Source organism: Acinonyx jubatus, chromosome E4, assembly GCF_027475565.1.
Source record: "Acinonyx jubatus isolate Ajub_Pintada_27869175 chromosome E4, VMU_Ajub_asm_v1.0, whole genome shotgun sequence".
NCBI classification, from domain to species: domain Eukaryota; kingdom Metazoa; phylum Chordata; class Mammalia; order Carnivora; family Felidae; genus Acinonyx; species Acinonyx jubatus.
Genome location: NC_069395.1, coordinates 56,617,426 through 56,630,259, shown reverse-complemented (window position 1 = coordinate 56,630,259; position 12,834 = coordinate 56,617,426). Strand labels below are relative to the sequence as shown.

The 12,834-nt window shown below is 38.2% G+C and overlaps 1 protein-coding gene across 7 annotated transcripts in view; it reads right to left on the bottom strand.

Annotated features, from left to right (window-relative positions):
• Window positions 1–162: 162 nt before the first annotated feature.
• The window catches only part of CCDC181 (coiled-coil domain containing 181), a 28,125-nt gene continuing 15,453 nt past the window's right edge, over window positions 163–12,834 (bottom strand). For 3 of the 7 annotated variants that reach the window (XM_053209838.1, XM_053209840.1, XM_053209841.1), the window contains exons 5-8: window positions 11,245–11,378; window positions 7,979–8,125; window positions 2,555–2,709; window positions 163–505 (exon numbers count right to left, since the gene is read on the bottom strand). In XM_053209838.1, the coding sequence (XP_053065813.1) occupies window positions 346–505; window positions 2,555–2,709; window positions 7,979–8,125; window positions 11,245–11,378 (596 nt within the window). In that variant the 3' untranslated portion in view covers window positions 163–345. The remainder of the gene's footprint in view (window positions 506–2,554; window positions 2,710–7,978; window positions 8,126–11,244; window positions 11,379–12,834) is intronic. The other 4 variants (XM_053209839.1, XM_053209842.1, XM_027046420.2 and 1 more) reach the window with 4 other exon arrangements.

Below are 12,834 nucleotides of genomic sequence, written 5' to 3'. Positions count from 1 at the left end.
GGAATAAATTACAAGTAAAGGAACCTACTTTACTTTACAAGTATAGTAGGTTATTTCATGTACCTACACTCTTTGTCCTTAAGTTTGCCAATAAATTACAAGTAAAGCGTTCATTCGTTGTTCAATTTGTTGCACGGACTACGGTATAACACAATACAGCAATGCGAGGGAAGAAATTTATTTTGTTTAGTGTTAAAAAAAAAAAAAGATAAATTCACTGTCAGTATCACCAAAAGATAAATAGCATTTCCATAATTTCGAGTATGACCAAAGCACACAGGCCATTAGAAATGATATACAAAATTCTGAGGGTAGCAGCTTCCAAATGAAGTATTTAAGATACTTTCAGTTGTAATGATCAGTAAAACGAAAAGCTTTGGCTTCTGACATATGTAGGTGGCTCTGCAATTGTTTAGAATGCTTTGCTTCTAGTCGGAGCTGTCTAGTTCTTTCTCTGACAGCTTGTTGCTCTGCTAGTTTTTCGATCCGTTTCCTTCGTAGCCATCTGTAGAAAAAGATATGATCAGAACTGGTGAGTATACACCTCTCTTTTGCTGTAAAGTTACTACTGCAGGCTATTAAAGGAAATTGAGTTCTTTACATTGAAATGCTATAGTCACAACAAAAATTATTAAAGTACTAACTGAAAAATTTCAGACTTATCCCCTATGATCACACAAGGAAGCACAGTCACATTTGCAATCAAATACTTTAAGTTTCTCTTACAATGAAACTGCCAGCTAAAAAAACTGGGTTTTTAGTAATAAATATAATATTTCACATGTGATAAAGGTCCTATTCTTTTTTTTAATATGATTTTCTAAGCAATCAAGTATTTGATAGATTCCAAATAACTTATTTTTTGCAACTAGCTGTATTCTAAAACATGGCTCAGTTAGGTTAAGAATACCAACATACAGAAATATTGCCTTACCACTTGCAATGAGCACTGGGTGTTGTATGTAAGTGATGAATCACTGAATTCTACTCCTGAAACCAATACTGCATCGAATGTTAACTAAAATTTAAGTTAAAAAAAAAAAAACAAAGAAAAAGAAAAGAAAGAAAGAAAGAAAGAAAAAGAAAGAGAAAGAAAGAAGGAAAGAAAGAAAGAAAGAAAGAAAGAAAGAAAGAAAGAAAGGTAGGTTACCTCGTTCTTGGTAGACATTAATGTGCTCTATGGTGAAGAAGAGTCCACATTCTAACCAATTTGAATCTATAACCTTGCTTAGGTAAAATAACCCCCAAATAACTGTATACACACATATGAAAGTATATATGTGGTATGTGTGTGTATACACACTTGTTTTCAGAAATAACCCTAAACAACGAAATAACTGTGTCAGAACTGAATAGACTTAAGCATCTAAGCCAAGGTTGTGTGGTCCTGAATTAGACACTACTTTGAGCAAATTAACTGTAGTCATTTAGGGGTCAATTGGGAAAAAATAGGATTCTGGACTGGGTATTAGATGAGATCGTCAATAAAAATAATCAGATTACAGAACAGTATAACCAGTATGATCTCAATTTATATTTTAAAATTATAAATGTATGTATAGAGAAAAGATATGCACTAAGGTACTAACAGTGATCTCTGGGTGATGAAAATGTGACTTTTCTGCCTCCATTTCCACAATGCACATTTACTGCTTCTGTTATGAAAATTATATGTTAAAAAAAAAAAAAGGAAAGGAAGAAAGAAGCACAGAAACAAAGACAGAGACAGCAAAAAAGACAGGAAAGAAAGGAACTTCAAACAACTGGACTCATTCCCTCTCCCAAGGCCTGCTGGCAAAATTCTGAAACCAGGTCTGTTTCCTCACAATTAGGTAATACAAAGTATCCACCAGGTAACTGAAAAGATCAGGTTTGCCTTGAAAGTATGTGTCCAAAATCTCTTTTTCCATTTGGTTTGTACAGATCTTCCTCCTCAGCCTGTCTGTCTTTACATAAAAATATTTCTTGGGAAATGCAACTCTTTATTCAGTTTTTCTGAGGAGTGTATAAGAGAAGCTGTAAACAGTCTTTGGTCCATTTCTCTAAGAAGTGAACAAGATAACAAATAAAATAAATGGCAGGCTATCAAAGGTTATCAGACTGGTGAAATAGAAAATAATTTTGGTATTGAAAATATCTTGAAGAGGGGCGCCTGGGTGGCTCAGTCAGTTAAGCGTCGCACTCTTGGTATCAGCTCAGGTCATGATCTCACGATTCGTGAGATTGAGCCCCACATGGAGCTCTGTGCTGACAGCCCAGAAGCTACTAGGGATTCTGTCTCCCTCACTCTCCGCCCCTCCCCCATCTCCAAAAATAAATAAACATAAAAAAAATAGAAAATACCTTGAAGAAAGAAAGAATGGTATATAGATACAATGCATAGTATGGAGCTAAAGAATTTTCTCAGGTTTTAGAAGCGTGGACTTAAAACTGAATAGATATGTAATATAAGCAATAAAATATTTTGTGGTATTTTTTTTCCAAGCTTTCTTGACGATATAACTCTCTACAATGACTGTGAGAAAAGGGGAAGCATGCCCTGCCTGTGACTTACTGTTTAAAGGCCCTTTCGCGGCCTTCAGTCCCTTTAAGGAAGAATAAACATTCCTCCTGCTTTCGTAGTTCTTCTGTCTTTCTTTCTCTCAGCTGCTCTTCGTGCTTTTTTTTAAGCCATAATCGAAAAGCTTGTTGTGGATCTCTGTTTTCCTGCTGATTACAAAAACAAGCTTTATTTAACTTTCAATACACCAAAACAGCTTTTTGAGGCCCTGACTATAGGACCCTACAAGAATATGTGTTCCACTCATCAATTTTTCTTAATAATGCCAACCTCACTACCTGCACTCCTAGCATCCAAACAAAATATATCGCCTTTGACTCGCACCACTGATTGCCCCCTGTCAGAAAACCCAACACTGTATTCATTGCCATCCAGCGCCTTTCAAAAGTCTTATTGAGGTAAGCAATAAATGAAGAAGGTTTAAATGCAGTGATTTGCAAACTTTTCAATGATGAGAGCCCTTTGACAAGTAAAGTAATTTTTCACAATGGCACAAAAAATAAAACAGGGTTGAAGAAAGATTGGGATAGGCAATATGAGTGGAGTTGAGGTCTTTGTAGCAATTCCTGAAGGAGCTCCCTGGAATGCAGTTGGAAAACTAATGATCTGACACTTCTGTTATTCACCCTTTCTTTTAAATTCTGTCTTTGTTTTTAACTTTTAAGAGCATCTAACTACCAAGCTCATCTCCAAACTGTAACTACTCTTATGGAGGGCGGCCATAAGGATTTGCAACCATAAGAATTTTCTCATCAGGGTAACAGCCGTGATGATTTTGTCATAAGTAAAAGCCAGTGGGAGTAGCTGATTGTATATACAGTTCCTCAAACTTCATGATGGATCCTATCTTCAGGGAATTTTCACAGTTGAAAGAGCTCTTCTGTGAGAGAACAAAGAAAGCAAAGGGACAGATGTGGCGTGAGGGGAAAGCACGTCTCATCCTATGGATGCCTGGCTAAAACGCAAAGGACCTTTCCTTTATGTATTCATTTAATACTTTCCCCGAACATGAGCTCTATGATACAGAGCATACACTTCTTTCATCTTGCATTTTCCTTTATCTTTCACTCCCATTGCCAAGTAGGTTCCATTTTAATTTACATAATTTATGTAACCTAGGATCTTTGATTTGCAATGCTGAAGTTTGTGAAGAGGACCCATGGACCTAAGGATCATCACTGAACACCTAGAAGCCTGGGAAGGGCTGGAGATGACTAAAAAGGGTTCATGCTGGAATTCGAGATCAAGAGAGTCAAGGATTCAGAGGTGACCAGGATTTACTGGTATCTCTGTTCATTTATTCATTCAGCACTTACAGCTGTCTACCACATAGAGTATATACAGGCACACTGGTACGGGGCTGCATCGGTGAAAAAAACGAGGTTCCCCCTCTTCGTATTCTGTGATTGCACGACACGGTGGTCCTCGTCACACGCAGCTACTTAAATAAAATTTAAAATTCAGTACTTCACTCACATCAGCTACATTTCAAGCGCTTAATAGCCATGTTGTGGCTAGTGGCTACTTTACTGGACGGCACAAACAGCATTCCCATCATCACAGAAAGTTGTACCGGGCAGTGTTACTCTAGATGAGGAGATGAAAACAGAGGATCGATCGACTGATAGGTCAGATTCAAAAGAGAAGTATGGTGAGGGGAGAGAGAAATATGGGGGAGGTGAGGAGAAAGATGGTATGTAGACAGAAAGAGAGGGGGTAAGTTATTGGCTGTCTGGAGGAAGGGTATTTCAAGCAGTGGTAACAGTAAGAGCGAACGATCTGAGAAGAGACTGTGTTTGGTATGCTCAATAAACAGCAAAGAAGTGAAAGTGAAGCTGTGGCAAAGTGGCTGGAAAGTGGTAGGAGACGAAGTGAAAGAAGGCTGTGGTAGGCGACGGCAGGAACACTCGGCAGGTTTTATTTTGAGACGAGAAGCCACTAGAGGTTTCTAAGCATAACGGACACAATCTATTCTGGGGATTCTCTCTCCCTCTCTCTGCCCCTCCCCCACTCATGCTTGCTCTCCCTCTCTGTCTCTCTCCAAACAAACAAACAAACAAACAAACAAACAAATAGATAGATAGATAAATATTTTTCTTTAAAAAGAAGCTCTGAATTGTATTCTTTAAAAACATGAACGATGGCTGAACGTAATTTATTTCAAAAAATGTTCATGTTAAAAGGCATCATGGTTATGTATTTCCCGTCGGAATTTTTTTTTCTTGATTTGAAGTCTGTCTCAAAGATTAACTTTAATGAGAAACCATATCATAAATGAATCATATTCTCAAGAACTTTTGTGAATTTGTCACTTTGAATTTGGACGCTTAACTGACTGAGCCACCCAGGCACCCCCAGTTCGAAGTTTCTATTATCCCCAAGTAAGACACAATAGAACACTGAAGCGTACGTTTATTTTTATAAATACCCTATAAAAATATTATGTTGGGCTGAGTGCCATGAAGCCTGAGGGTCCACCATCCCCTGGGAAACTGCAGGCAGTGCACTCACAGCTGTGTTTTTCTTGGTCACTGAAACGTACGCTCCTCTTGTCTGCAATACTTTTCAATATTACAGCAATGTGCTGTTCCTCTCCCCTCCCAAGCCTGAATTCCCCGCTTCCCTCAAAAACTTCCCTAGTTTCTCCCTTGTAATTCCCATTCAAAGATATAAAAACTCCTAAACATGTCCATTCTCACAAGATACCGAAAGGGCCCTGGACTTAAACCTCCTGTGTTACCCAAATCCGGATTCTCCCCCAAGACGCAGTTTTCCTCTCCCAAATAGACTCTGCATTTCCTGCCAAACTTCAAGTACTTCATACGTCAGGTGCAGAAATTAGGACACACTCCTTCATACTCTTCAGAACTCTATGCCTCTACTCTTCTAAGTAAAGCCACGCTCATCTGACATTCACACCATTTGGCTCCCTTAATTTCACGACCTCTGGTCATTCAACATCCAGCCTCACAGAGTTCTCATTTTCTCATCTTCTAGGCCTTTCTCCAGGGCCCTTGACACCCAGTCCTACAGCCACAGCCACATCCCCACAAACTGGGGATGGAGGGCGGCCATTAGTCTTTGAAATCACTAATCTTCTCATTCTCCACGCTAGCCATAAAATATATCTCTCCAGTCACGTTTCAACAGCTTCACCTGGATGTGTCGTAGGGACCTCAAACTCAACAAGTGAAAAACTGAAACAGCCGTTTCCTCCACCAGTGTGTTACTCTCTACTGCTCCAGTGAGTGGCACCATCATCCACCGAGCTCCTCAGAAGAGAAAACTGGTATATTCTCTTTATACCTCATTCTCCCTCACACACATATCTAATTCATTACAAAATTCCTCCAGTCAGTATTTCAGAACATCTTAAATGACTCATATCTCTCTCCCTCCCTTTCTCCCCCTCCCTCTCTCCCCCTCTCCTGTTACAATTCTAGCCCAAGTCACTATCCTTTCTCCCTCATCTACAACTACATCTGCTTTTCAATTGCTCTCCTCACATCTTCTCTTGCCCCCTTCATTCAGTTATAATAATTCAGTCAAGACTATAAACAGAAAATTCACAGAATATACACACGGTCATATGTACTCATGAAGAAAAATTAAGAAGATAAACCACATAAAGTGTTAGTCAGGATGTGGTAAATATTCGCTCTTACACACTGTTGGAGGGACTATCAATTGATACGACCTTTCGGGAGGTTAATTTTTGCACATTTAACTAAAAATTTCACTCTGGACACCCAGTGAGTCATAGATTCCACTCTTCAGAAACTCTCCTACAGAACGAACATGTTCACTACAGCATTGTTAGTGAATAGAACAATGTCGGAGCCAAGCTGAATACCCACAATTGAGGATTTAATAAATTATCTCTGAACAGAATACTATGCAGCTACTTAAAAGAAATATCTAAATGTAATGACCTAGAAATAGTCTCTGAAGAGTTAAATGGGAAAAAAAAGCAAAGTGTATCACAAAATTTTGACTTGTGAGACTGTAAATATAAATAAGACTTGGAAGACTTGCACACACTCTGAAAGTGCGTATCACTAGGAGATGAGTCAGGGGAGGGCACAGGACTGAATTTTCAATTTTTTATTTCTATGCTTTTTAGAAAAATTGGTAGGGATAGGGACGGTTTTTTGCTTTGTCTTTGGTTTCCTGTAATGTTTCAAATTTTTAAAAACTAAATAATTTGGTGTCTTTGTTAGCTTTCATGTAAGATTTAGATGTATCTATTCTTTAAAAAAAATTTTTTTTTTTTGAGTATAGGTGACACACGATAATGTCACATTACTTTCGGGTGGATAACATAGTGACTCACCCTCTCTAGGCTCACCACAAGTGTAGCTACCATCTGTTACCACACAACATTATTACAATATCCTGTACTGGATTCCTCATGCTGACCCTTTTCTTGCCATGACTTATTCATTCCGTAACAGGAAGCCTGTACTTCCCATTCCCCTTCACCCATTTTGCCCATCCCCCTACCCTCACCTCCCGGCGCTGGCAACCACCATTTTGTTCTCTGTATTTGTAGGTCTGTTTCTTTTTGTTCTACATTATGTGTGAAATCAAACAGTATTCGTCTTTTCTCCATCTGTCTATATGTCTATTGGTTTTTTTTTTAATTTTTAATGTTTTATTTATTTTTAAGATAGAGAGAGACAGAGCATGAGTGGGGATGGGGCAGAGAGAGAGAGGGAGACACAGAATATGAAGCAAGTTCCAGGCTATGAGCTGTCAGCACAGGGCCCGACACAGGGCTAGAACTCACGAACTGTAGGATCATGACCTGAGCCAAAGTCGGACGCTCAACCGACTGAGCCACCCGGGCGTCCCTATTGTTTTTTATATGTTTATTTATTTATTTTGAGAGACAGCACAAGCATGGGAAGGGCAAAGAGAGAGGCAGAGAGAGAACACGGGGCTCCATCCCATGAACCGTGAGATCATACCCAAGCTGAAATCAAGAATCCGGTGCTTAACCGACTGAGTCACCCAGGCACGCCATATGTCTGTTCTTAAGTAGACCCATTCTGTAGAGTTTGTGTGTGTGTGTGTGTGTGTGTGTGTGTGTGTGCGTGCATGTGCGTGTGTGTATGCACGTGTATGCTATCTTTGTCCTATTTGAATAGCAAAGTTATAATATCCTGAAAAAACATATTGGTAGTTTTCCATTTCCTGTGCTATAAAAGTCTGAATAAAATAGGACTCATTTGATTTTCACAGGCTTCTTAGAATTTAATTGTAAAGTCATCTGTATGTTGCATCTTTTGCAAGGGTTGCTCTTGGACCACTTTTCCTACTTTTTCCATAGTTTCTTATTCTGATATTCTCATTTCTTCCTGTAATTCAGCTTTCATATCTGTATCAACTTACATTTCATAGAGAAGATTTACTTACTCTGCTATTCATGTCTTCGATTTGCTTTGCTCGCTGAATTCTCCTCATTTCTATGACCTGCTCTCTTTTCTTTTGCAACCATGCTTTAAATACCATGTCATTCTCTTTTTTCTTTTCTTTTTCTTCTTCTATTTTTCGTTGTTCTTCCTGGTGGAAAGAGTTATCAAAAGACATTCATGAAAAACTAATAAAATTGTATATGAGTTATCAGAGTAGGGAGATATATTTTGAGATCTGAAATTAGCATTCTCTGCTCCTAAAACTTTCCATCGGAAAATTGGGCTTCTCCAAAAAAAAAAAAAAAAAAAAAATAGGGACTCTAATTTGCTTAGGAATAAAATTAAGGTTTATCAGATAAATGAAATTGGAGAGATAAATTCTACAATTACATAGATGTACAATATATGTATGCATGCTGTTCAGAAATTCCTTGAATCTCTCCTTCATTTCCTGGTTTACTTTTGGAATTAAACCCCTCAAATTGTAGCTTTGCCAAAGAAAAAAAAAAAAGGCCACCACACTCTAGAAGCACTATATGGTGTCTACAGGAGCATCATAAATGTTTGAAACATTTTTACATTATTGTTAAATTTGTTAATTGTGATAAATGACATTGTGGTCATGAAAGAGAAGGCTAACATCGTCATTTAGAAATATATATTAAAATGTACAAGTGAGCAATAATGCTCTACCTAGGACTTGCTTTAAACATACATCAGCCAAGAAACAAAGGAGATGAAGCAAATATGCCAAAATCTCAATGACTTTCAAATCTGGGTGATGGGGACACAGAGATTAACCGTACCTTCATATGTGTTTGAAATTTTTTATTACACTGTTTAAAAATATTTTTCAACTAATATATATTCACAAAGTAACATTTTTTGTTATCAGAACAATATTTAGACAGTTAACTACAGGAACAAAATGAATTTTTTATATGAATTATTCAATGAATGTTATAAAAGGAAGTTTCTTAAACTTGAGGAGGGGTACTTAAACCAGTTGTGTACAGCTATAAAATAGTCACTAGGAGCAAAGAGGAACATGTCAGGAACATATCATAGTGAAAATTGTACTGAGCTAAAAGTTAGGAGATCTGAGTAGCAAGCATGCTGCGATTGTACTATGTCGATTTGGTCAAACCACTTAACTCTGTATTCTCCTCTACAAGATGGAGTGAAATTAATGAGCTCTCAAGTCCCAATACTAAAATTTTATCACTTAAATGAACTGAATTATATAATCTATGCTTTAATTTTCTTCAAATGGTGGAATTCAGAGTTCTTTTTTTACATTTTAACAATATAGCAAGTCTTTCTAATTCCTTTTGATTGAACAAAATGTAAGAAGGAAAGAAAATATCCTATCCAATAGACAGCACAGAATGTCTTTTAAAATACCGATATACTGGAAAGGTGTGTATAATTTTGTGACAGAATCCTGGTGATACTCGCCTTTTAAAAATACGTACATAGGGTGGCTCTGTCAGTTGAGCATCCGACTTTGGCTTCAGGTCATGATCTCACGGTTCATGAGTTCAAGCCCCACGTTGGGCTCTGTGTTGACAGCTCAGAGCCTGGAGCCTGCTTCAGATTCTGTGTCTCCCTCTCTCTCTGCCCCTAACATCCCCTCCCCACACCCCTCCCCTGCATTCTGTGTGTGTCTCTTTCTCTCAAACATTAAAAAAAAAGTTAATAAACATATTTGCATATATGTGAATAAAGACTGAAGATTTCTATTTTGAAATACCTATATACTATTTTCTAAGCTCTAAAAAATGCTTATATAAAAGGTGAATTTATCACAGATTAAAATTTACATTTATTTGTAAGTTTCTTTTTACAAGAAGGACCTTGGGTAATGTAAAAGGTGAAATAAAATGGATTCACCTTATGTCAAGGAATTTTAAAATGGAGTCAGGGGCCATTAGGATGTGGGCCTTATGCAAGTCCTCACTGGGTATAATCATAAACTTTTGAATTGGGCCAAACTACCAATATAACAAGGATTCTACCAGTACCCGCAACCTGCTACAGTAACAGACTTTTTCTCAGCAATAGCCTTAGCCACCAATTATGTGTAGCCAAGATTAGTTTTCTGCTGTCAACGCCAAACAAAATTCTTTGTAAATAACGTAAAGAAGCATTCTTTTTTTGCCTCTAAAAACAGTTGACTTTTGTGCCCTAGTGGACATAATTTGGGTTGCTACCCAAATCTCTACTCCCCAAATTGCAATTCTGAGACCTGAAATAATAAGTGCTCTTGTTTTGTTTCAGTTCTGCCTCTTTTCTCAGTTGATGATGTCTTGCATCAATACAGACAGTATGGTAAGATGATTATCTTTCTGGAGGAACTTTTAGATATTACACAGAAGATATCAGCCGAAGTACAGATAATGCAGTTGCCAAAGAAAACAATGAAATGATGCACTTAGAATAGATACAGTACAGCAGCTCAACTCAGCAAATATTTTGTTGGGTATAAACAAGGAAAGCCTTCCCCTGAAACCAACTAAAAAATATGAAAAAGCCTTAGCATTTCCATACAGTCTTGAGCAAGCATATAAGTAATAAAGACCATGCCTTGAGCAAGTGCATAAACCAAGGGAAATTTAGTTCTGAGGATCCTGACATGAGAAAAGTGCATCTCAGCACCAAGAAAAGAGGATCAAAATAAAAACGAAACTATTTCTGAGTCACACCAGTTCAAGATTACTCAGTCCAGTAGTGAAAAGACACTGAAATTCTATAAAACCTCTCATATAACATTTGTAGAAATATACAAATGCACTCACACATTTGTGTGTACAGCAAACATTATTATAGTTCATTCTCAAATGTTATTTTGTATTGTCATCAAGTTTGGCATTAGCAGATCCTTTTAAGTACTGCTATAAACCAAGCAAACTAAGTCTGCGAGTTACAGTTCAGATATTAGTGGCCAAGCAAGCTAAACTTTATTTAGTATGCATTTTTTCAGATTCCTGCCTGAGCATTCTATAGGTTATAAACCCTTACTAACTTTGTTTTTCACCTTTTTCTGCTAATATGGGCTCCTTATTGAAACACCAGAAATTTCCTTGATAATTTCCTACATAATTCCTATACCATTTCTCAATAGACACCAAGAAAATAGATTTTGACTCCTATTTTGCTCTAAACAAGTTGAACGATTTTGGTAAAGTTAATTAAACTTCTAGACTATAGATTTCTTATCTGTAAAAGGCTCTTTAGGGATTCTTCTAATTGTAAAATTCTATGTACCTGTGATCCTGCTGAAGTTTGGCCTTTACAGTCAGATATTTTCTGGTTCAGCTTAATATCATCAGGTATCCAGTAAAACAGAGAACTGGGGCACTGATTTAAGTCATTTAGAGAAAATTCACCAGTTTTACTACCTGGAGTTTTCATTAATAAAACACAGTTTTATTCAAGAGCTGTGAAAAAAAGATCCCAAATGAAGTAAGCATGGCTAAGAGCGTCACTCAGAATGGAGTGGAAAGGGCTTGAGGAAGTAGGACCAATGCAGGTCTCTCCCTGCAGTTCTCAGTTCTCAGAACAACAGGAACTTCTGACTCTTGCCAATTGCAGCCAGAACTCCTCCTTCTACTTTGAACTGAAATACAGATAATGTAACACCTGTGAGCTAAATAGTCAATTGTGTATTCGATAGTTTAAACTCTGCCCCCACCAATCATAATTCTTTCAAAACAAGTTACATGACCTTGTGGGTTTTGTCTTTATAAGCCTGCACTCCCCACTCATAATTCAAAGCACTGTCAATTTTGGTTGACCTGTGTTTCCCGGATTGCAATCCCAAAAACTCCAAATAAACGCTCCGGTTGCTTCACAGCCTCTTCTTCATCAACATTACTGGGCATATGGTAGGATCTCAAGTACCCGACCTCTGTCTCCAGTGTTGCCGTGGATTTGAGTCAGGTACCAAGAGTCCATTGCACTCCTACATATCCTTGGTGGCTTCAAGTCACAGTGATAAATCCTCTTGGTCCTGAACCTCCCATCTTGGTCAAGGTTCAGGCCTTTAATTGGATGTCCTCTGTTGCTTGCTTCTGTCCTCACTCATTTTTGAGGGGAGGATTCCATCTTCACTCATTCTGAATGGAATATTTGGGTTTCAGGTTCTTGGTAAGTACTCAATTATGGGAAATAATTTTTTTTTAATTTTTTTAAATGTTTATTATTTTTGAGAGAGAGAGAGACAGAGACCAAGCAGGGAAGGGGCAGAAAGAGAGGGAGGCACAGAATCCGAAGTAGGCTTCAGGCTCTGAGCTGTCAGCACAGAGCCCAACGCGGGGCTCGAACTCACAGACTGCGAGATCACGACCTGAGCCGTAGTCGGCTACCCAACCGAGTGAGCCACCCAGGCGCCCTGGGAAATAATTCTTCCAAGGAGCTTCTAATATTCAGCCCCCTATTGTAACTCCTGCAGTATTTATGTTAAGGAATATGGTCTTTCTTGCTGTGAATTTTTGCCCCATTGGATCAAATTACCCAAGATGATTTAAAACTTCATTGGTCAAAATGGACACTTTTGATGTCCTACAGCTAGTTTACTTGCGTGCACAATTGGAAAAGGCTTATAAAGACAACCAAATGGGATGCCTATTTCAGTTGGTACCTGGGGGGTTTCAAACATAGTCAGGATTTTAAAAATCTCGTCTTTACAAAATGCCATTTCTAAACTAACTGAAGCAAACAGACAACTTTAAAAAGACCCATCCTCTCTGTCTCAGGCACCGTCTCGTTCCCTTCCTCCTGCTTTGCCTCTGGGCGTGCAACAGCCCTCTTGCACCAAGGACCTGCCTCTGGGGCCATCTTCCTCCTTCCCCCTGT